The sequence below is a fragment of the Triturus cristatus genome, chromosome 3_2 (assembly GCF_964204655.1).
Source record: "Triturus cristatus chromosome 3_2, aTriCri1.1, whole genome shotgun sequence".
NCBI classification, from domain to species: Eukaryota; Metazoa; Chordata; class Amphibia; order Caudata; family Salamandridae; genus Triturus; species Triturus cristatus.
Genome location: NC_140584.1, coordinates 909,195,155 through 909,219,216, shown reverse-complemented (window position 1 = coordinate 909,219,216; position 24,062 = coordinate 909,195,155). Strand labels below are relative to the sequence as shown.

The 24,062-nt window shown below is 48.2% G+C and overlaps 1 protein-coding gene across 1 annotated transcript in view; it reads right to left on the bottom strand.

Moving 5' to 3' along the window:
- VPS53 (VPS53 subunit of GARP complex) overlaps window positions 1-24,062 on the bottom strand; it is an 898,950-nt gene that overhangs the window by 313,550 nt on the left and 561,338 nt on the right. The window contains exon 14 of the mRNA XM_085649360.1: window positions 7,529-7,771. Within this exon, the coding sequence (XP_085505486.1) occupies window positions 7,529-7,771 (243 nt within the window). The remainder of the gene's footprint in view (window positions 1-7,528; window positions 7,772-24,062) is intronic.

Genomic DNA, 24,062 nt, shown 5'->3' with positions numbered 1-24,062 from the left:
TGGAGGAGCAGTCTCACAGGGGAGGGAGTAGCCCCTTCGGACTATCTCTAAAACCCACCTGTTCGATATAATCGTGCGCCAGTGGGGGAGGTGATGGCGAAGCCTGCTTCCCACTGGCGGTTGATGGGCCTGAAAGTTCGGACTAGGAAGGTTTGGAGGCAGTAGTGGCCGGGGTGGAGGTGGACTGACCTGCCCGCTGGCCCCTTGGTCCGCCACGTCGGAACCCACGGCCGCACTGGGATTGTTGCTGCACAGGATTGTGGCTCTGTTGCGAACGCTGCAGGGTGCCCCTTCCGGTGCCACAAAAGGAGTTTAAGGACTTGGCCGTAGCCCGTGAGTCCTTAAACTGCTAGAACGCACTGTCTGCTTTGTCGCCGAAGAGGTCATATGTTCATAAGTGTGCTTTGGACATACCCCGAAAATCCAGTTGTCCTCAACCAGGCATGGCGTCTAATCGCCACCGTCATTGCAATCAAACTGCCCAGTGAGTCGGCGGTGTCTAGGCCACAATGAATCATTAACTTAGCTGTGTCTCTCCCCTCTGCAACAGCCTGGGAGACAGCTGTCCGGGCCTCCTCCGGACACTGAGGCAGCTCTTGCACCACCGTATCCCACAGAGAGTGTGAATAATGGCCCAAGAGGCATGCGGTGTTCACGGACCGCAGCGCAGAACTGGCGGAAGAAAAAATCTTCTTTCCGAACTGATCCAGTTTCTTGGATTCCCTATTCGGAGGTGCGATGGGAAGGTGGTTGGGGAAGCAGTGGCTTGGACAACCAAGCTCTCGGGGGTGGGGTGTTGGAAGATGAAAATGGGATCACCCGATGTCGTTGGGCCTCGTTCCTATCCACAGGAGCCCCTGTGATGGGCCTGGACCAGGTGACTAAAAAAACGTTAAAAAGTGTTTAATTGAAGGGAAGCAGCGGCTCCGCAGAAGTTGCTGCTGGCTGAAGCACTTCCATCAGGAGGTTAGCCGAAACGGCCACAGTAGGGAGCACGAGGTGTAGGGCCTCGGCCAATACCACAGCATAACTAGCACCCTCCTCCGTAGCCATGGTAGGAGACAGCATGCCAAGGTCTGGTGAGGTATCCAGACCACTGGCTTCCCCCAAATCCTCTGCCCAGTCCTGTTCATACTCGCAATCCGCTGCAAGGGTCCTCAGACCCCTCCCAGTCCTCCCCTTCCTCCTCAGGCTGTACAGCAGGCCTAAAATAAGGAGCAGGGACATGGGGATATAAATCCCCGAGCAATGTTGAGAACGGCATCGATCGACGCCAGCCCCACCGCGAGTCCACTTCGGGGCTGAAACCGGGGTCAACGTCGTCCCGAGGAGCAGGCGACGTCGGAAGTGGTGCCGGTGGGGTCGACGTTGTTGAAGGTGTTCTAAGGTCAACCGGTGTCGACCGGAACCCAGGCCTGGATCCAGTGGGGTCCCACGGCGCTGGGGCCAGAGCCGGCAGCGGCACCGGAGCCGCCGGCAATGAAAAGCGAGGACCCCCAGTCGGGACTGCGGGGCCCGACGGCCCAAAGAGATGAGCCATGGCTGACAGGAATTCCTGTATTTGGGCCGCCGTTGCTGACGGACCCGGGAAGGGCAGGTAGGCCGGCGACGACTCCACAGGCGCTGCCGGAGCCGCGGGGGAGGCATCACCCGCACCCTCAGCCACGTCACGCGACTGGCAAGGGGAAGTCGGAGAACGATGACGTTTCTTCGACTTCTTGTGCTTCGCCTTACCTGACCCCGAGTGCGAAGACTTAGATCCCGAAGATCGATGGTGATGACTCCGCACACGGTCCCTCGACCTCCCACAGGACCGGGACCTCGAACGTCGTGGAGCCGACTGCTGGGCCTCCAGCAGCTTTCGGGACCGCTCCCGCAAAGACTTCGGCGCCATGGTCCGGCAGTCGGGGCACGACTTGGGGTCGTGGTCGAGCCCCAGGCAGAAAAGACACATTCGGTGCGGGTCCGTCACCGACATCATGCGGTGACAGTCCTCGCAGGACTTAAAACCAGGCATCCTAACTGCACCAGGAGTCGAAGACTCGATGAAAAATGTAGACAAAAAGCCTCAAAAAGTCAGTCAAAAATTGACTGGGGGTTCCTGCTCTTCCCGAATCTGCGCTTGCTGGCGCGGAAAAAGAAAGGACTGATGTCAGCGCGCGTGGGAGGCGTCTAAGTAGCACCCGTGATGTCATCTCGGCGACCACAACGCCGACGGCCGCGGATCCGCACAACACCACCTACTGACGCGCAGGGGTACTGCTGACGAAAACTTTCCTGATCTAGTCTGACACCTAGGGGTAATTCTAGGGTAAGGAATCTATCACTATGTGTTTCTTTCAGATATGTTAGTTAAAATGAGATGGAGATTACTGCTCTTGCTCCTGGTGTGCCGAGTAAAAATCAGAAATGTCCCTCATGTAAACTGCCAGCACATCATGTACATTTCTTTTTTGTTCTGCAAAAACAACCCCAACTCTAGGATTTTATTTCTGTAGAACACAAATAATGTTGAGCAGGCCTCCATTACATGGCAGTCGCCTGGGAATCAATTCTTGCCAAAAGTGCTCTTGCCATCTCAACAGGAACACTTTTGCAAAAAAGACCTGCCAGAGTGGAGGCCTGTCCGTTAAACACTAAATGAACACTTTGTGCTTGATTGGATACAGTAAAATGAGGCAATGTGGATTTTCAGCTGCGCAAGGAAACTGAAGCTATTTTCTACAAATAAATCATCTAGTTCCACAGGGTGAAATCTATAAACAAGAAACAGATCTCGGATTGGTTCCACTAGGTTTCAGGTGTCCAAAGGCTCTTGCTTGAATATTGCTCTATGAACAGTGGGAGTGGCGCAGCAGCCAGTGCTGCCGACCCTGGAGTTGGGGATCCGGTTCGAGTCTCAGTGTCGGCTCAACATCCTGTGATTCTGGGCACATCACTAATCTCCCCATGCCCATGGACAGAGCCTGGATACCCTTACAGGTGATAAGCTGCGCTATATAAATCTACTAATTACAATTACAACAGTGGGAAAGTCAGATTCCCATCGGCTGATAAGTAAGTGCATCGTCGGAAGTAATCTCTAGGTTCAGACTGATTAACAAGTTTCTGAATCTCAACTAACAGTTGTTACAGCAAATGGGTTTTCTAAGTATTCTTTCTGGCATACCCTAGGTACTTTTGTGGCTACAGTAATGTTTATATTAGTCTAATTAAAAAAACGAGTTTATGTGACAAAATTGCTGCTTTTGCTCCATTTTGGATAATTACCCCCAATGAGGCATCTCTGTATTCCATCAATGAAATGAGTGTCTATCCATAAAGGTTACATCAAAAGAATGATAGGTGTGCAAACACGGAGTACAAAGCAAGCACAATAGCGAGTTGTTGTCCTCAAAGAGAATATTTTAAAATTGAAATACTAATTGAATATAATACCAGTCACACATGGGATTCCTTTAGGACTTGGACAAGAAAGGTTATGGTTGCCCTCACTGAAAGCACCAAAGGTTACAGAAATGTTATAGTTACAAAATAGAATTTTAAAAAACCTTGGAAATCCACTGAATTCAGTGTTTTTTTTTTTTTTAGAGTGAGTGTGTAAATGAGTGTGTGAGTGGCTGTGTGGAACTGAGAGTGGTTTTTTTTTGGCTGTGTGAGTGGCTGTGCGAGAGCCTGTGCAAGTGGCTGTGCGAGTGAGTGTGTGATTTGGTGTGTGAGTGGGTGTGGTTGTGTGAGTAGGTGTGTGGGTCTGTGAGTGGATACATGTTATTTTTAATTGTAGTATGGATCTGCAGACCCACTATGGAGCATACAGGGAGTCGCGCTGAGCACCACAGTGGATCCGCGGATCCTCATGCGCTTAAAAAAAATCATTTTTGGACAATTTCTTGCCCATGAGAAGTCCCTGACAGACCCCTCCATCAGTCCCATGGGGTCAGGGTACCTCTACCTTGTCCCCTTTTATCAGTTTTACAAATTATTTTCCCCCCTGAGAACATAGTACAGATGCACAAAATAGCCGCCGCAACTTTCCTCTCAGGTTGCGGCCAGCCAATCAATCAATCAGGGATTTGTAGAGACTACTCACCTGTGAAGGTCTCAAGGCGCTGGGGGGGGATAGGGGTATCAGGCAGCTCCAGTCATCCGAAAAGGCAGGTCTTGAGGCTCTTCCTGAAAGCTTGCAGTGTGGGATTTTAGTCTGATGCAGAGGGGGGAGTTCGTTCCAGGTCTTGGCCACGATGTAGGAGAAGGATCTGCCTCCGTTCTGGCTGTGTGGATGCGGGGGATTTTGGCCAAGGCTAGGTCAGCAGAGCGGAGGTTTCTCTTGGGGGCATAGAAGGAGATTCTTTTGTTGAGGTATTGGGTTCCGGTGTTGTAGAGGGCTGGGTAAGTGTGTGTAAGCAGCTTGAAAGTCACTTATTCTTTAGACGGGGAGCCAGTGGAGGTCTCATAGGTGCTGGGTGTTGTGGTCTTGTTGTGGGATGCTGAGGACGAGTCTGGCTGCAGCGTTCTGGACGGTCTGAAGTTAGTGGAGTAGAGTTTTGTTGATTCCGGCATATAGGGCGTTTCTGTCTGCAGAGGGTTTCTTGAAGAAAGGTTTGACTTCTGCGTTTTTCGAGTCATCGAGGAATGTGCCTGTTTCGAGGGTGCAGTTGATTGTCTGCAGTAGTTCTGGTGCGATGAAGGAGGGAGCCCTGTGGAAGAAGTGCGGCGGGCAGGGGTCCGTGGGTGATCCGGAGTGTATGCGCCTTATGATCTCTGGGGTGTCTTCTGTGGTGACCGGGGTCCAGGCGATGATGGTTGGCTGATTGGTGTTGCTGGTGGAAGGTGTTGGGTCGGTGTCTTGGTCGTGTTCGTCGAAGTTGTCGTAGCGTGCCCTGATCTTGTGGTGGAAGAAGGAGTAGAGTTTGTTGCAGAGGTCCTGGGAGGGGGAGACATCAGAGGTTTCGCAGGGGGGTTGGTCTGATGAATTCTGGTATTATGCTGAAGTGTTCCTTGGAGTTGCGGATGTTGGAGAGGATTCTCTCCTGGATGAAGTTCATCTGATGAGTTGGTGGTGTGCTGTAGTGGCGCTCCTGTAGGCGATGCATGCTTCCGATGTTTTGCTGTTCCACCATGCTCTCTTGAGTCGTCGGCATGAGCGATTGTATTCTCGGAGGTACATGGTGAACCAGGTGGCTTTCGTGGTGTGTCGTCTGTTGGCATTCTGAAGGGGTGCGAGAGAGTTAGCGCAGTCTGCGATCCATTTGTGGAGTTCATTGGCTGCAGAGTTGGCGTTGGTCTTGGTGGGGGGAGGAGTGAGGCTGAGGACAGAGGCGAGGTGCTCTTCGTTGATCTTGCTCCAGTTTCTGCGGGGGGTGTGGCGTTGGCTTTTGGGCAGTGGGTTTTGAGAAGAAGTAGACGCAGTAGGGGTCCGTCCAGAGGGGTTGCATGGTGTGACTGAAGCGGTTGTTGATTCCTCCAGCGAAGATGGGGTAGAGGGTGTGTCCCACCTTGTGGGTGGAAGAGGTTGTCTAGTAAGGTGGTGGGGTTGGGGTTGGTGAGGTTGTCAAGTTGGAAATTCAGGCCTCCAAGCAGTACGTAGTCCCTGGAGGCGAAGGCGTGGGGCGCGATGTAGTCTGCGATGGTGTTGGTAAGTGGGGCGTGGGCTCGGGAGGTCTGTAGGTGAGCGTTCTGCATAGAGTTGTTCTGGTGGTTGACCTGGATCTTGAAGTAGATGTGTTCCATGGGGGCGAGGAGTCGTTTGAGGTGGGGTTTGTCAGTCGGAGGGAGCCCTTGTGGACGATGGCGAGGCCTCCTCTAGGGTGGTTGGGGCGGTCTTTCCTTTGGATCTTGTACCCGTCGGAAATGGAGATTGCAATGTCGGGTGCGCAGCTGGGGTTGGTCCAGGTTTCTGTGAGGAAGGCGACGTCGTGCGAAAGGTTGTTGAGGAGGTCCCAGATTTCTACTGCATGTCTGTGCAGGGAGCATACGTTGAGGAGGATGCAGCTCAGAGGTTTGGGTACGCAGGAGTCCGTTTGGTTGGCGATAGCTGTCAGGGTTCGGAGGTGGGTGAAGGTGCGGCGGCAGTGTTGACAGGAGAAAGCCCTTGGGAGTTGCTCTGCGTTGAGAGCTGGCAGTTGTTGTTGCGTCCTGGGTTGAGTGCGAGAGGGGTCGGAGGACCAGGGTTCCTGGTACTGACTCGGTCGGTTCGCGGATGGCCTTGCCTTTGTCGCATCAGAGGCGCGTCCGCTGTGCGGCTGCCATTAAGTAGGGGTGGAGGAAGGGAGAGCAGCTAGGAGACAGGAACACGCAGGGAGGGTAGGGGCCTCTGGGGCAGCAGCGGCAAGAAGGGAGCAAGGAGGCAACAGGAATACAAGAACCTAAACAGGGGAAGCAGCAAACAGGAGAAAACAGCACAAATAGGCAAAGAAGGCACAAATGGACAAAAGAGGCACAAATAGACGAAAAAGGCACAGATGGAAAAAAGAGGCACAAATAGACAATAGAGGCACAAATAGACAAAAACAGAGAAGACAGGAAGGCTGGCAGAGCTGACCAGCAGAAGAGCAAGGCTCTCCCACTGGACCACCAGGGATGAGGCACAAGCAGGAGCCTGCAGGTGGAGGAGGGCCTCAAACACATACCTGAACCAGAGAGGTGCTGGGAGCTGAGGCACAACGACAGAGATGCGAAGGGAGAGCAGTTCCCCTGAACAGGAGGTCCTTTTTCTCTGACTCGCTGGCATCCATATTTCTTGTCCCGTTCCCTTCCTCTTTCCTTGCCCCGGCAGCTTTTCCTCATCTCCTCTCTCTTTCTCTCACATCATTTTTATATTCTCCTACTCCATCACTTCTACACTCTTGTTTTCATTCATCCCTTTCCTCTCTCTTCCCCGTTCTGCTTTTTTCCTCTATCCCACCATACCCTGCCCTCTAAATATAGATCTAGGACCCAGGCAGACTCTTTATTTTAAAACACTCTGAGTGGGTGACTTCTAAAATCACTGCAGCCACATCTGCCACTGGGCCCCGGCGCCAGTGCATCCACCGCACCACAGATAAGTATTTTCCCCCTAACTGTGCATGCACTAGCATTCACTTGAACCTCACTTTTCCTTTTCTTTTACTTGTTGAAAGTTAGCAACTCATTCATATCATCAGCACATAAACATAACTGGCTTTGTGGAACCTCTGTAATGTCACTCATGGACAATGGTTCAACACCTCCTGCACACAGCAGTGGGCACAACGGTAACAACTCTGCGAGTTTAAAACTGACAAACCGAAGAGTGGTAGAAAGATATGGAGTTTGAACCATCTCCTAAACGCTCCTCCCGTCCCAGCCCCCCTTATGGTGTTTGAAGGAGGACCAGTGCTGACATGCTCCTGGAAGATATCCAATTGTACCCCTTCCTCGTATCTCAGATTTAAAGCTTCAAAACGCTCCCTGTGGCAAGTTATCACTTCTGCATATGTGTTAGTTAGAACCGTTCTCATGATCTTACATTAGGAGCAATTCTCGTCAATTTCCTCTAAGGACTCACTTGGGCAGGTTTCCGGAGAGTATTTTCCAGGCATATTCGCGCAGGTACTTCTGAAAGATGGTGGAAAGTGCGATCATGGGCTCCCCGGTGCTGAGCTGGGAGCACTGCACCATGCACTTCTTGTAGTACACAAAGAGGTCGGCACAGCTTGGCAGCACAGCTCCGCCTTCATCCGTATTCGATCTCGGGGGACCCTGAGCCTTGAAATCCGCAACAAATCTATCAATGAGTTCACCAAGGTTCCTAAGGGGAAAAATAAGCATAACCCATTAAAACAGCAACCATTTACATTTAAAAAACACTGTACATTATGACAACCCCCGAAAAAGAGACTGATACTTCAATTAGTATCTCCGCATCAAAAGCAATGGTCTACACATTGTATATATTCATGCCAATTACACTCACACATTTGAGATAGATAGATATATATATATATATTATCTACTGGCGGTCGCCAGTAGATAGTTATAGTTAGGACCGTGTTTCCATAGGAAATCCGCAACATTCTATTTGGAATAACTTTGGCGCCGGTCGACGAATCCTCGCGATATTTTCAAAACTAATGGGGCGCTACGCTCCGCTCCTACCCTGAAAGTCTCGGGGGGATTCGTCAAGCGGGGGCTGAGAAAAAAGGGGGGTCCCAAAACGTGTTTTCCCCATGCATTTTCCCATAGGACCTTTAGTCCGAGCTACAGCCCGAACGGCTGAACAGAATTACTTGAAATTTGGCAGAGAGGTAGTCCTCAGGTCAAGGATGTGCCTTTTGTAGGTCTGGTGTAAATCTGTTCAGTAGGTCCTGAGAAAATAGCATTTAAATCAATATATATATCTGTAAGCGCGCTCCGTGCGCTTACCGTAAGCTTACCGTACGCGTACGGTGCCGTGCGCGAGCTCAATTCTGATTGGTGGTTACATGACTGTAAACATTCGAATCGGTCGAAATCAGGAAGTGTCGGCCGCCATTTTCTGTCTCTCGCACTGAGAAACAAAGGTGGGGAACGTGAAAAGGGGGCAACGAAGAGAGTTGCAGACCCCCTAGTGTTTGTCAGGGGGTCCAAGAAGGACCCAAAAGTACGGAAAATACATTTAATAATTTTAAAAAAAAATCGCGGAGTGCGCGTACGGTAAGCTTAACGTACGCGCACGGCAAAAAAAAAAAAGAAGTAACAATCACATTTATTAAATAAATTAAAGGACCCACAAGGGAGAAAAAAACAAATGTTACTGTGTAAAAAAAGGCGAGGCGCGCACGGCATGGACTGCGCAACGTGGGCGCTCGGTGCGCGTAGCGCACCGAATGCCCACAGCGCGCACACGGTGCGTGAAGCGCACCGTGCGCGCAGGGTGTGCGCACAGTGAAAAACCAGAAAAAAAATAAAAAAAAATACATAACTTAGCATTTAAAAAACCGTACAAATTCACTGAAAAAACCATAGGTTTCACACACGTTATAGTTAGGAATTATCATTTACAAAACCTTGCAAATTCACTTAAAAAACCATAGGTTTCACACATGTTATAGTTAGCTGTACATTTCACTCGTAAAAAACCAATGAAATTCCATGTTATAGTTAGATCAGGTAACTATAACTTGCGCGACCGCAATCCACAATGTGTAATTTCAGATGTCATCATTGATGTCATGAGTGATGTCACTGACCATGTCATGAGTGATGTAATATGTGACGTCATCAGCAGTTTATTGTGGGCGCGCAAGTTATAGTTACCTGATCTAACTATAACGTGGAATTTCATTGTTTTTTTACGAGTGAAATGTACAGCTAACTATAACATGTGTGAAACCTATGGTTTTTTAAGTGAATTTGCAAGGTTTTGTAAATGATAATTCCTAACTATAACGTGTGTGAAACCTATGGTTTTTTCAGTGAATATATATATATATATATCTACTGGCGGTCGCCAGTAGATAGTTATAGTTAGGACCGAGTTTCCATAGGAAATCTCAAAATTCTATTTTGAATAACTTTGGCGCCGGTTGATGAATCCGCGTGAAATTTTCAAAACAAATGGGGCGCTCCGTTCAGCTCCTACCCTGAAAGTCTCGGGGTGATTCGTCAAGCGGGGGCTGAGAAAAAGGGGGGGTCCCAAAACGCGTTTTCCCCATGTATTTTTCCATAGGACCTTTAGTCGCAGCTACAGCCCGAATGGCTGAACAGAATTACTTGAAATTTGGCAGAGAGGTAGCCATAAGGTCAAGGAAGTGCCTTTTGCAGGTCTGGTGTAAATCTGTTCAGTATTTCCTGAGAAAATAGCATTTAAAAGCATATCAATATCTATACGCGCGCAGCGTGCGCGCACTGTGCAAGCCCTGTGCGCGCACCCTGCCGTGCGCGAGCGTAATTCTGATTGGTTGTTAGATGTCAGTAAACATTCGAATCGGTCGAAATCAGGAAGTGGCGGCCGCCATTTTGTCTCTCGCAGTCTGAGGCAGTGAAAAACAAAGGTGGAGAACGTGAAAAGGGGGCAGGGTGGACAGTTCCTGACCCCCTAGCCTTTGTCAGGGGGTCACTGAAGGACCCCCAAGGGTGAAAAAAACATTTATTTTTTTTACTAAAATGCGCGGGGTGCGCGCACGGCACGCACAACGCTTCGTGGGCGCACGGTGCGCGCACCCCGCGCATTTTAGTCCAAAAAATAAATGTTTTTTTCACCCTTGGGGGTCCTTCAGTGATTACATATGTGTCTTTCTGAAAAATAAATATTTGTAATATATGTATAGCTAAAGATTAATGGAAGAAGACATGGTTAAATAGGTGTCTAAATACAGTGATGTAATATCTGACGTCATCAGCAGAGGATTGCGGTCGCGTGAGTTATAGTTGCCTGCACTAACTATAACGGGGAATTTCATTGTTTTTTTACGAGGGAAATTTCCAGCTAACTATAACATGTGTGAAACCTATGGTTTTTTAAGTGAATATATATATATATCCAACATCAACTTGTGCCCTGCATAGGGACGCCACACAAATGCAAAATTCACCATCTTTATTTTGCAGGCAGCAGGTAAGGTGCGGTAAAACAATCCAGCATATGCCATACGCGTTTCGTGCTCCATGCACTTGTTCACTGGCGATGATTGAAAAATGTCCCGACAGCTGAGTGGACTATATACCAAATATATATATATATATATATATATTAAACCAACGCTGTAATTCCTCCTTCCTCGAATCACCAGCAACCACGGACACCAATGAGCTTCAAAACGGTCTTTAATTAGAGCAAAAAGGCAAACAACTTACTCTACGCGTTTCGGGATAACACTCCCTTGATCACGAGTAAAGTGAAAGTTAACCAGGAAGTGTACTAAATAGTCATGTGATTTCCTTTTGATAAACAAAGAAAACAGACTTCGAGGCTTCTCGTTACTTCACGAGGCCGTTTTTTTCTTTTCAATGCAACTTTAACATGATTTACATTCACACATAGTGTATTGTGAAGAACTGAGCACAAAGATGGTTTTAGACTGAAAATAAAGTGCATTATACAAAAAAATAAATGGCAGTTATCATCCTTTTGGATCGTAAAGGTTAAACATACACCTTTAAACCAGTTTCAATTCAACTATGGTTTCCAGAGCCCATGTGGGCATTGATATCGAATGTCAAAAATCACCATTTTTAACAACATGATATTGTCCTACTCGGCATGTAAACTAAAACGCCACAATGAACAAATGCATCTTTAACCTTTACGATCCAAAAGAATTTTCAGATTTCCTATGGAAACACGGTCCTAACTATAACTATCTACTGGCGACCGCCAGTAGATAATATATATACATATATATATCAAAAAGCTGTGATAAATCTAACCGTTTTGCTCTTGAACGAGGTTCAGTAATCGGGTAAAAACCTACGTACCGTTAAACATTGGAATATCAAACGTATATCACAGCTCAGAAGCAACCGAAGTACTTGACATTTAAACACTTGTGCAGCACAGTTCTTCAGCAGTAACCTTTCACCGGTTCACAGATCACCACAAAATACAGTATATTGTTGCAAGGTTTAGTCTATATAGATTAGATTACATCCTGGTGGACACAAAATCCTGGCACCAGGTAATTGATTTTAAGATCGTGCCCCGACACGATAGTGACCATAGTGTCCTGATTCTTGAGATGGTTCCGACGTGTCCCAGGGATGCACATGAAGGCCAATCCCTAACTTGGCCTAGGTGAACTCTAACTAGTTGTAGGAGGAGAGTTAGATGGGGGGCATTTTGCCAATCTCAGAAAAAGCTAGCCTCACTCTACCAAACTGTCATCCCATATCTTGAAGCTGCAAATCAATTCAGTGGAACTGTTGATTCCCCCAGCGCCTTTTTTGAAATCGGGGACAACCACTAAGGTCTAGTAACTGATTTGGCAAATATTTTTTCCTTAACACAGGATTTAGGGAAAAGGGGTTTCCTGGGCACCCTTGGTATAGTGGCGATTGCCGCACGGCTAAGCAAGCACTTGTCTTAGCTATTAAATCCAAAGACAGGCTTCTAATAAAAGACAAGCGGATAGCCCATAAAAATATAATCAAAGCGGCAAAAAAACAATGGGAGGGAGATAAATGTGAGAGCCTGAAAAGTGCCTGTACTAGGAACATGAGGACTTTCTGGAATTTTTTGTAAATATTGGCTGTACAGAGGGTAAATCGGCAATAGAACCAAACTTGGGGGTAGAGGTTTGGAAGGCCCATTTTGAGTCCTTATATGCAAGGGTAGAGGGTGACGCAGGGCAGGTTTCAAATGAGTGCCCTCACTCGCAGTCACCCTTATTTGATGCACCAGTAATCTCATTAAAAGAGATAACGGATGCCCTAAGTAGGGTAACTCCAACCAAGGCTCTAGGCCTAGACAAGATCCCTGGCGACCTCGTCCGTAATTAGCCTAATATATGGGCTCTGTACTTATGGACCCTGTTTAATTGCTATCTTGCAGGTAATGTCGATTCCTACGACCTGGTTAGGGGCGGAAATTATTCCAATTTACAAAAACCACTCCGTCCCGCCAACTATCGCCCAATAAGTCTCATAGATGTTACCCAGAATATATATGCACGAGTGCTGTTGGGCCGATTACAGAGCTGGATGGAGGAGTATATTATACTTAGCCCCTACCAGGCCGGTTTTAGAGCCAGAATGTCCACAATAGACCAAATCTTTAGGCTGCAACTACTGTATTGGAAGACAGTGTTCTTGGAGGGAGGCAGCCTCTATTTGATCCTTGTGGACCTAAAATCTGCATTTGATTTGGTCCCCAAATTGTGGGCCATTCTATCAGATCTGGGGGCCCCACCGTATCTTTGCCACCAGTTGAAACGGCTCCACAAATGTAATTTTGCCTAAATCAGGCACGGAAAAAATGGTGAGCTCACTAACCCCATATCTATAGACAGAGGGGTACGACAAGGGTGTGTGCTGGCGCTGGCCCTGACCCTCTTCTGCCTATTTAATAATGGCCTAGTGGGGGCCTTGATTGCAGGGAGGGACATAGATGCTCCTAGGTTGGCGAACCGCAAGGTACCTGCCTTGATGTTCGCTGATGATACCCTCCTGCTATCTAAGTCCCCTATGGGAATACAGAGGGCCTTAGATATTTTTTACTCATTTTGCAAAAGCAGGGGTTTAGAGATAAACTCTCAGAAAACCAAATATATTGCTTTTAATGCAGGAAATACCACAAGACCAAATCCCCAGCTAGATGGCAAACCACAAGAGAAAGTGACCGTCTTTGAATATCTGGGAATAACACTCACTGAGAAAATGGAGTTGGGCGTACAAACAAAGAAGGCTAGCCTAAAGTTAGCCTAGACAACGTGGGGGGTGGTAGCAAAGATGCTTAGGAAGTGTACTCATAAAATGGTTGGACCGGTGATGGAAATGTATAAAGTACAAGATAGGTGGGGCGGCCCTGTACGGGGCAGAAATCTGGGGCCATTGGACATCCGACCCTCCATCTAAGATTGAGAATTCCTTTGCCAGACAACTCTTGGGTCTCCCCAAAAGCACACCACTCATGCCGCTCCGAATGGACCTTGGGGTCGGACCAATTGCAGAGGAAGTTGCCCTCAAAGGAAGTGCTACAGGGAGCAAGTAAAATCCCATGGCTGGTCAATATTAAAAATTCTCTAGCAGCTATGGGGTTGGGCAACCTATGGGCTAGTGCTGAAGAAAGCCGCTTGTCTATATCCAGGAAGGCACTGTCAAAGAGCTTTAGGGAATACAAACTCAACCGGATAAAGGGGAACTCCGCGACCGGTGCATTGACTGCAACTTTCCTAGAGGTTAAAGAGCAATACAGGTTAGAGCCTGCTCTTGATGACATCCAGCCAGCCCTTGCTAAAAAGCTCTATCTACAGTTTAGGCACGGAGTACTGCCTTTACGTGCCTTTACAAATAATTGGGGGGTACTCCGATTCAGGGTAGCCCGGTCTGTAATAATACACCGGAGAAGGACCAACATGTATTATTTTTCTGCCTAGCATACAAGAAGGCGAGACACCGATGGTTACTACAGTTATGTTGAAACCTTGGAACAAATCACTGTGCACAGGCCTATAGGATACAAAATATGATACCAGCATGCAGAGGCGCAACTAGAGCCAAATTTCGGGGGGGGGGGGCTGAGCAAAAATTTCGGGGGGGGGGGCTGAACTTTAAGCAATAGGCAGAGTGGAGCTGCAGGGGCTCTTAGAAGGGGTGAAACAACAGCGAGGCCTCATTAACATGCAAATGGTCTTTTAAAGACCTGTGAGGTGCTCGGGTGCGGCTGCTTTTTTGCCCGGGAAGGTGTCTCATCCCGGGCTGCCACACACGACGGGGGGGGGCTGAAGCCCTGTGAGTCCAATGGGTGTTGCGCGCCTGCCAGCATGCCTATTGCCTACTCAGTTTCTCGTTATCTATTTTCTACGTGGTGTGTACGTCGAGCTATTTTAAAGCTCGCCCAATCCATTTTATCCCATCTTTGTGATTGGTAATCTTTTTTATTTTTTTATATATCCATTACATTTTAAATGTTTATTCGGAATTTTCAAGCAGATTTTCAGCAGCTTGAGCAATGAAAGGGAGAACTATTTTTACAGTTTTTCTCAACAATATTTCCTTAAAATGAATAATCATTAGAATTAAGGATACATTTGTAGTAAAAGTATTAATGTTTTGCACAGCTACATTCTGAACTATGGCTGTACTCACAAAGCAACCTACATCAAAGTATATGTTTTTGTAACTGATTACATGTTGCATACTGGTGTGTTTAATGTTGTGCTACAGATTAAGCATGTATTCTACCAATCTGTAACCAAACTAACTCCTTCATATGAAAGCGCACGACACAAAGGATTTAAGATTTTTGAACCAAGGGTAATGGTGTGACCATGCATCATAAGGAATAAAATACCCTCTACTGCACGTTAAGAGACTTTTTATAGCTATACAGAGCCTCGGGCAGGCACAGCAGTGGCACAAAGTAATAAGATCACTATAAACTTCAATCAAACATATATCTAAATGTTACGTATGCAACTGAAAGCAACGAGGCTTCAACCGACTTCAACTTGAATACAGAGAACTAGTGAGGAATATACACACACACAGTGGCACGCACATCTCTGCTGTCTTTCAGCGAGAGCTGCTGGCGCTGGATGGATAGGTAGGGGTCTCTCTACCTTGCTGTTCCCTGTGCTGGGGACCCTACTTTCGCCGCTCGCTAGCACTATGGCATATTGCCGGTTTGGGCACACTGGCAAAGCGGCCTTCAGACAGAAGCTGTAGAGTGTGGCAGGTACAGGACCCAGTGCCTCTGTTCTAACATGCCGATACACTGATCTGCCTCACAGGCATCACCATGTCGTGTTTTCATAAACTTGCGGTACAACAGAATTTATTTACTTTTGCATTTTTATATAGCACACACATTACCCAAAGGCGCCAGAGCGCCTAACAGCAGACCTATATCGTTATATGGACTGTTAGAGGGTTAAAGAATCACCAAATCTTGCCATATATAGTTACATAAGCTAAAGAATTACAAAATTGTAAACCATTATAGAAAAAGGAAGAAAGCTATACAGTAGGTATACACAGCAGTGAAACATCTGGAGGTAGTGTAGTTCAGTGCCGAGAGGTGAGGGAATTAGCAGCAGGGACTTAGCTAAAGGATAGCTGAAGGAGGTGGGCTTTCAGTTTTGTTTTGAAGGTCCCCAGCGAGCTGGTAACGCAAAGGTTTGGAGGTACTGAGTTCCAAATGCTGGCTCTTTATTTATTTGATGAGTTTTATAGAGCGCTGGCTAGACCCGGGGGCATCAGAGCGCAGAGGGCTGTCCTGCCGAGCAGGTCTATGCCGGGAGCCGTACCTTTTTAAAGGGTTGAGAGTTGTAGCAGCGATGCTTCTGCTTTTCGCCATGGTCCAGAACCACCTGAAAGCTCGAGTTTGGTTACCAGGCAACGAGGAGTGGCTGCGTGTAGGACCTTATGGGTGATGCAAGCAGTCCTGTATACAGCCCTGGTTTCAACGGGCAACCAGCTGAGAGACCAGCACAGGTGTGATGTGTGTCATACATTTTTCCCTGTAGAAAAAGTGTGCTGATGAGTGTAATCAATTACAGGGAAGTGGGGCGGGATAGATGGGTTTTGGGGACACCAGTCAAGGAGAAGGATGCGCTGAAGAGGATGAGGGTGCATTGCTAGAAGCGCTCCTCTGCCATGGCACCGGCCGAATGTGGTACTCATTAGACACGTTTTTTGCGTTTTTTCTTATCTTTGTTTCTGACTGCCTTGCCCCCCTCACACTTTCACTATCTTACTTCCGCTCTCCAGTGGCTGCCAGTGATTGTCTATGGCCGAGGTACTCAAAGTACGGCCTGCGGGCCATTTGCGGCCCGCCAGATCTTTCAATGTGGCCCCCGTGTGGAAAACAACAGCAGACAGTCAGCAGCCATTATTCTGCTAGTTGTTCGTTCCTCGGGGGCCGCATTCACAGAAAAAAAAGCATCAAAGGAGCATGCTGAATAAATTAGTGTCTCACCTGCGGCCACCTCGCCCTTTTGCTCAGTGATGTCGCTCGCTTGCCAGGAGATGGGAGGCACCGAAGGCGTGGTGCTGTACTGTGAGTGCATTTCTTTTGGGCCTTGCGCCCTTCTCGTGTCTGAGTGTATTAATTATGCACATGAAACTGAGTGCACTCGCTGCACACTTTCCCTGGTTAAAGATGTGTCTTCTCAAAGTAAGAATAAACAATCTCTGGTTGCTAGACAGAATCGTGTAGCACCAGCTGCTGTGGAAGGTAGACTCTTGCCCCCATTGTCCCCAAAAATATTTATCCATCAATCAATCAATCAATCAATCAATCAATCATAGCATTTGTAAAGCGCGCTACATACCCGTGAGGGTCTCAAGGCGCTGGGGGTGGGGGGAGCTACTACTGTTCGAAGAGCCAGGTTTTGAGGAGTCTTCTGAAGGTCAGAAGGTCCTCGGTCTGCCGTTGGTGGATGGGGAGTGTGTTCCATGTCTTGGCAGCGAGGTGAGAGAATGATCTGCCGCCGGCGGTCACTCTTCGGATGCGGGGGACGGCGGCGATGGCGCTGTCTGCGGAGCGGAGCTGGCGGGTGGGGGTGTAGAGGCTGAGTCGGCTGCTGAGGTACGCTGGGCCTGTGTTGTGGAGTGCCTTGTGTGCGTGGGTGAGGAGTTTGAAGGTTATCTTCTTGTTGATAGGGAGCCAGTGTAGGTCTCTCAGGTGGGGTGTGATGTGGCTGCGGCGCGGGATGTCGAGGATCAGGCGTGCGGAGGCATTCTGGGTAGAGTGCGTTTTCATAGTCCAGTCTGCTGCTGACGAGGGCCTGGGTGACCGTTCTTCTCGTTTCGGTGGGGATCCACTTGAAGATCCTGCGAAGCATGCGGAGGGTGTTGAAGCAGGAGGAGGAGACAGCGTTGACCTGCTTCGTCATGGAGAGGGTAGAGTCGAGGATGACCCCTAGGTTGCGTGCGTGGTCGGTGGGTGTTGGGGGTGTTCCTAGTGCAGTTGGCCACCAGGAGTTGTCCCAGGCCGCAGGGGTGGATCCGAGGATGAGGACCTCTGTCTTGTCCAAGTTCAGCTTCAGTCGGCTGTTCCTCATCCAGTCCGCGATGGCCTTCATACCTTCGTGGAGGTTGGTTTTGGTGGTGTGGGGGTCCTTGGTGAGGGAGAGGATCAGCTGGGTGTCGTCGGCTTAGGAGATGATGTTGTGCCGTCATGCGACGTGGGCAAGCGGTGCCATGTAGACGTTGAACAACGTTGGGCTGAGGGATGAACCTTGGGGTACGCCGCATATGGTCCCGGTGGCTTCAGAGCGGAAGGGGGGGAGGCGGACGCTCTGTGTTCTGCCGGAGAGGAAGGAGGAGGTCCAGTCCAGGGCTTTCTCTTGGATTTCGGCATCGAAGAGGCGTGTTCGTAGTGTGCGGTGGCAGACCGCGTCGAAGGCAGCTGACATGTCCAGGAGGATGAGGGCCGCGGTTTCTCCGTTGTCCAGCAGGGTCCTGATGTCATCGGTGGCGGCGATGAGGGCAGTTTCGGTGCTGTGGTTGCTGCGGAACCCGGACTGGGACGGGTCCAGGATGCTGTTCTCCTCGAGGAAGCTGGTCAGTTGTTTGCTACTTTTGAGGAGTCTCGTTTTCAGCATAGCTTTGCTGCATTCCTTTGATGTGAAGTGATGGTACTGTCCTAGACAAAGTTTGAAAAACGATTCAGGTTTATTGGAAAGTAAACATCAGTTGGGCTTATCACACCCAGCATGAGCATTATCTCTGACTGAACTGGGGTAAGATGAGAGGGAAACTTATCTCCCCACAACAGTTGTAGTGGCTAGCAAGGGGGCATTGGCCCCATGCAAGCTGTGAAAATGAGCCCCTATTAACTGATTTAGATAGAATAATAAAGCCATACCTTGGTTGAAGTGGATACCTAGTGCCCCAGGCTCGATGCCACTGCACCTGCTGCGCTATTGATAGCCTTGCTCCCAATCACCATGTGTATAAGCAAAGGTGCACATCCTAATCACCAGGTGTATAAGCAAAGGAGCACATAGTTCATCGTGGTCTAATTGTACTTGTAGAGTTTCTGCTTTTCCTGTGCCTGCCCTGTGACGTAGATTTTCCAACATTTGGTCTCAATGTGCAACTGGTTCTGAAAATGGTTCTGCCGTTTTCTTGTCTCTTTAAAATCTCACATTCTGCCTCTTACAGGCCAATCTTTTCTCTCCTTGCATTTAACAATTATATGTCCCCTAAGGGGGCTCTATGTTTTCCACCAGCAGAGCCCAAACATCTGGCTCCTGTCCCTGAACCCATACAAAGGCTGGCTCCTGCCCCATCACCACCACAGGTGCACTGATACAACTACAGTGAGGGGCAATGGCATATTACCGGTATCTTTGGTAGACAACTCTAAAGCCATCGCTAAGTAAACTCCACTCAATCCCCATAATAGGATTCCTTCACTTGCCCCTGCATGTATGGGATGAGTTGGGACATATGTAATACTTACAAGGCCGGACTGGCTGTATTGGGCCTTTCCCCTGGGGGGGTGGGGGGTGAGGGGGTTCTGTAATGGTGGTGGGCTGGTTTTGTTAGTGGGGGCAGGTTTTGTAGCAGTGCATCGTTTTACAAACACTGTGAAGTTCCTTGTATATTCAGCAGTTTTCGGGCAACAATACAAATGTGAAGTTAACTCTGGTGATTAATTGAAATACCTGCTGGGGAGAGATGGTAGTTTTGTGTAGCACCAGTGTAGCACCCAATTGCTGACCCTGAGACCCGATCCTGTGAAAGTCGCAAGCAGAGTAGATTGTGGTGTAGGTTAATATGTCTGCTGCAAAGAACGTGTACTATGCATATCAAAGAACAGTATTTTATGTGCATAGCTCAGTGGGTTACTGCTTTTGTCACACAGACCCTTTTGTCACTGTGCAGTTCATACGATACAGTCCTAATCTAGCACAGTGAGCCATGAACTGTCATCTAAGAGCTGCATTCAAGCTGTATTATACAGGTTAGAAAGTTATGTTTTTTAACAGTCTTTCATTATCCGGATGTTGCTAAAAAAAGGTTTGTTTGTTTAGAAATATATACTTATTATTAAAGTCAATCTTAACCACTGTGCTATTTTCTGAATCTTGAGTTTCTGCTTCTCCAGACCAAGCACTCTTAAAAAGTGCCTACCAGTGTGAATGGCATGTGAATCCTACACCTTGTAGTCCCCTTTGCCTCATGTAAAAAATTGTATACACTGATTTACACATGTATGATTCATTGTCTGTGTGTGATGTAAAGTGCTCCAATACCCTACACTGGTATGAGAGGTGCTATAAAACAAATAAAATACATGTGAGAGAGGGGCTATGGAGGCTGACCCATGATAGTGTTGGGCCCATCTCTCCTCCAATTTACCTCCTCTGGCCTGCCGCGGCCTTTCTCTTTGACATGGATTATGAGGTGTGTGTGTAAATCAGAGACACCTCTCTGAGCATGCCTACAGTTCACCCTTGGAATATACATTTCGGTCATCTGTGGAATATCTTATTAAATAAATATATATGTATTTGTCCTAACAGTATAAACCCCAAATTAAGTGCCATGCATGGCTTTACTCTACATGGTAGAATTTGTCCACCAAACTCCCCACCATGCCATGTTCCGCCCATCTTAACCCCGCCACCAAATCACTCACTCCCACCCAGACACGGTCATCTGTGCGGCCCCTGGTGATACCCAGGACTGTGAATTTCGGCCCCTGAAGAAATGTTTCTGAGAACCCCTGGTCTATGGTGTATTTGTAGTTTATCGTGCTGCTCTTCTGCTGAGCCACAGCCTGCCCTCCACACGGATTGGAAATAAAATAGCACGGAGACGTGTTCTGAGCCGTCCTCCTCCTCACACTCACAGCCTCTGCAACAAAAAGCGCTCAGTGGCGGAACAGACCGCGTGGCAGTGCGCATCTGCCTAACTCATCTCTTTCAATGTTAAACGAGTTACCGCCTCAGTCCTCAACGTGTGAAACCTTTGGAACGAAGCCCCGGCTTGACAAAAGAAGCACAGTGCACAGAAAGCAGACATTATTGGCTCTTTCATCCTTCAAAATTCCTACTTTCCACGGAGATACCGCTCATTCATTGCGGTATGTTTATTTTTACTGGGGCTTTTTTTTGGTTTCACGTGCTTTTTCCGCATTCCCTTCTCCTGGCTCAAAGAAGGTAGGAATAAGAATCCAGCAGCTACACAAACATCCCCTCCGATGAAGGGGATTCCAACAGGAAGACTCCGAGCCCCCTTTCTCATACCAAGGAAAGCAAGCTGTCAGGAACAATCAAGGAGCGAAGGAAGCAAACCGCGCTGGTCCTGCCCCAGAAAAGGCTCGCGAGAGGTACTACAGGGTCTACAAGCGCCTCACTGTAAAGGCTGCTGTCAACCCAACGAACTCAATCAAAGATACTATTGAACTGCGCCATCCCCAGATTCCAAATAAAAAAAAACAAATACAAAGAACACAGAAAAGGTACTAAGGGCACAACAGAACCTCAAGAAGCATCTCATACTATTCATTCTCAAACCTCTCCATTGTCATCCTATAGAGCAAAGAAAACACCTTAAGGCCTAGTAGATTATATCTTTGCATTAAGGGTTGAATTACCAAAGGAAGCTGGCAGCTCAGCATACCTCATTCAAAGCATGATTCCCCCGGCCATGCCAACCTAACTACACCAAGGAGGTCAAAATGAACCAAACTTCATTTTAAGATTAAGAAAGCCATAGGTGTCAATCTGAATGCAGAGGCGCCGGGTGGTAATGTCCGACCAGGTGAATAAAGATATTGCATTGCCCAGTATTTACAAAATGACTTTCCAATTCTTAGTTTCATAACTTGACTGGGTAATAATGTAGTATTACTCCATTCATTACTCAGGTCCATTAACCGCACCTTGGAATATTGAGCTTTTCTCCTGCACAAATTCTTGACAACATTGCTGAGCAAAAAGTGTGCTAATTAAACATAAGTTAAAATCCAGTTTCCAACGCATAGTCCTGTTTGAGTCCAAATCGGTATTCTTGCAGTATTTAGAATGAAGCCTTAGCTGTGATGGGGCAGTTCTCTGCAAAAATATGGCTCTTACCCTCCCGTCACAGGAGAGCTACCAATAGTCTGGTAACTACACAGTCTTACTTCTCTGTCTCTACCACAGAACTGTATGCGCCTTGTCTTCTTGGACTGAATCTTTCATAGAGTTGCATTCTTGAATTATTCTCCATCATTGAGGTGGGAGTCCAACAGTAGGGTTAACATAGCAGGATGATATTACAACTTGCCAGAAAGACCTTAAACAAGTGTTATTTTAGTAGCACACTCACCTCACTGAAAAAGATTGAGCTTTCCAATCCCTATTGTGAGAGTGCCCAGAACCTCATCACTCCTCGAAGTCATCTCACTACAGAATTGCAGATCTTTAAGACAGATGAGTCTGCTCTTTTCTCAAACCTTTACAACTGCCCTAAATATGCTTTCTTTGGGTGGGTTGAAGGCCTTCCCTCTGCTAACCCTAGATTTGGATTATTTTTGGAACATGGTATACCAAAACATTGAATGATCTAGGTAGCAGGCTCCTCAGCTGGTTCAAACAGTCTAAAGGCAAGGATATCCCTCATTTGGTGTTCAGTCTCTTCGGCGTGCCCTTCCAAAAGAGGAAAAGAAAGCATATAGCAAATTTAAATCTAACGAGCTTAAAAACACTTCCTTGGCAGATTAATTGTTTTCTACCTCCTACAAGTCTCCATCTGAATTGAATAAAAATTCTCTTTAAAAATCTCAGAAGAAATGTATCACCACTAAAAGTGCCTCCTTATCAGTTTTCATGCAACCCAAGAAATAGAAGTTCTGGTCTTTGACACCTCCATCGACGACTGTTCCATCAACGATACCACTGATGTCAAAGATTACATTACGGAGTACACAAACGACTGTCCCTCTAGGCGAGCTTACCCAACGACACAAACGTTACTGACAATGATTGTACTGGGGATGATCCCATCAATGAGAGACCCAGCAACTCCAATCCAGTCAACGGCAGATCCAGATGCAAGGCATCAAACACTTACACATTGTAGCAGCATGCACTGCATCATGGTTCATGGGTACCCTAGAATCTAACAGTCCATAGGTTCAAATTTAGAAAGATAGACCAAGGCTTTGAAAGCAGTTGCCAAATAAAATCTCTTCCTAGGGGCGTGGCCAAGCCGCTGAGCGCGATGGTCGCAGCTTAGCGGAGCTCCGCCGATCCCTTTATTCCCCTGTCTATCCGTGCCAATTATCTGAAGCTCAATCGCCAGATTTGTTGAGGGGAAGGCTCTCGGTACATCCTCTGGACCCTCCGACCGCCGTGCAGGGAACCGGGACTGGGAGCGAGCCGATGATACGGTGAGGCCTAGTCTCGCAGTGAAAGCCGGGACCTCGAGTAGCTGTGAATCGAAGTATAGACTCGGACTCGGTGACCCAGACGCCCAGCATTTAATACCGGCGCTCGGAAGTGGCTCCAGCATTGACATGCGTGTGGCGCTGCCTTGAAGACTCAGGGGCGGTCGAGCCCCCGGAGCCTGGTGACGGAGTGAGTGCCCGGGGAAGCGATCTTGGAGAGGACTGCCGGTCGACTGCAGGGCTGCAGCTGTTGAGGCCCCCTCCCCACCCACCGCTGAAGAGGTACTGAAGAGACGGCAGCGGCTCCCGTGACCCGGGGGCAGCTCACCATAATAAGGTCCCTGGGGCCAGCTTGGCGCAACTGTTTACATCAAGACTGGGGGCAGGGGTGCGAGACCCTTAATTTATTCGCCCACAACCGAGGAGGAACGCTCTGCAAGCCCCGGGTTCGGGGAAAGACCCCGATATCATCGTGCTGGCCCAGTGAGGCCTGCGAGAGCTACATAGACCTGCCGACTGGGGTAGAAGGAGGCACCGTTGGGACTTGCGGTGCATACAAATAAACAGTGAGAAGTACGCGCTTGGATGCAGCTGGTGTCTGCCTGGTGCTACTCCCATGGTGCACGAATATACATGTTTTGGAGGTGAGCGTGCTGGGGGTTGACAGTCCATCCACACCTACTGCAGGTGCAGAGTGGGACCTGAGGGAGTCGGTTTCCTACTTTCAACCCGGGGTGTCGGCGCTGGGTCCTTCCTGCCTGGAATAATTGGAGGTCTCGCTGTGCGGTGGCGCGCTCTCGTCCTCGTCTGCCCTATGCCCTTGAATTAAGAAGTGAGTGATTTCGGTGGGGCAGAAACAGATACTGTGTGCGGTGGCTCGGCGTGGCAAGTGATCAGCGGCCCAATTGCTGACCCTGAGACCCTATCCTGTGAAAGTCGCAAGCAGAGTCGATTGTGGTGTAGGTGGGGCGGTTCACACGGAGAGGTGGCATAGCACATATCCCTGCCTGACTCAGTGCTGAAGACACAATGTCGACTTCACGGGGGACCAAGCCCGTGCAACAGAGTCGAATGG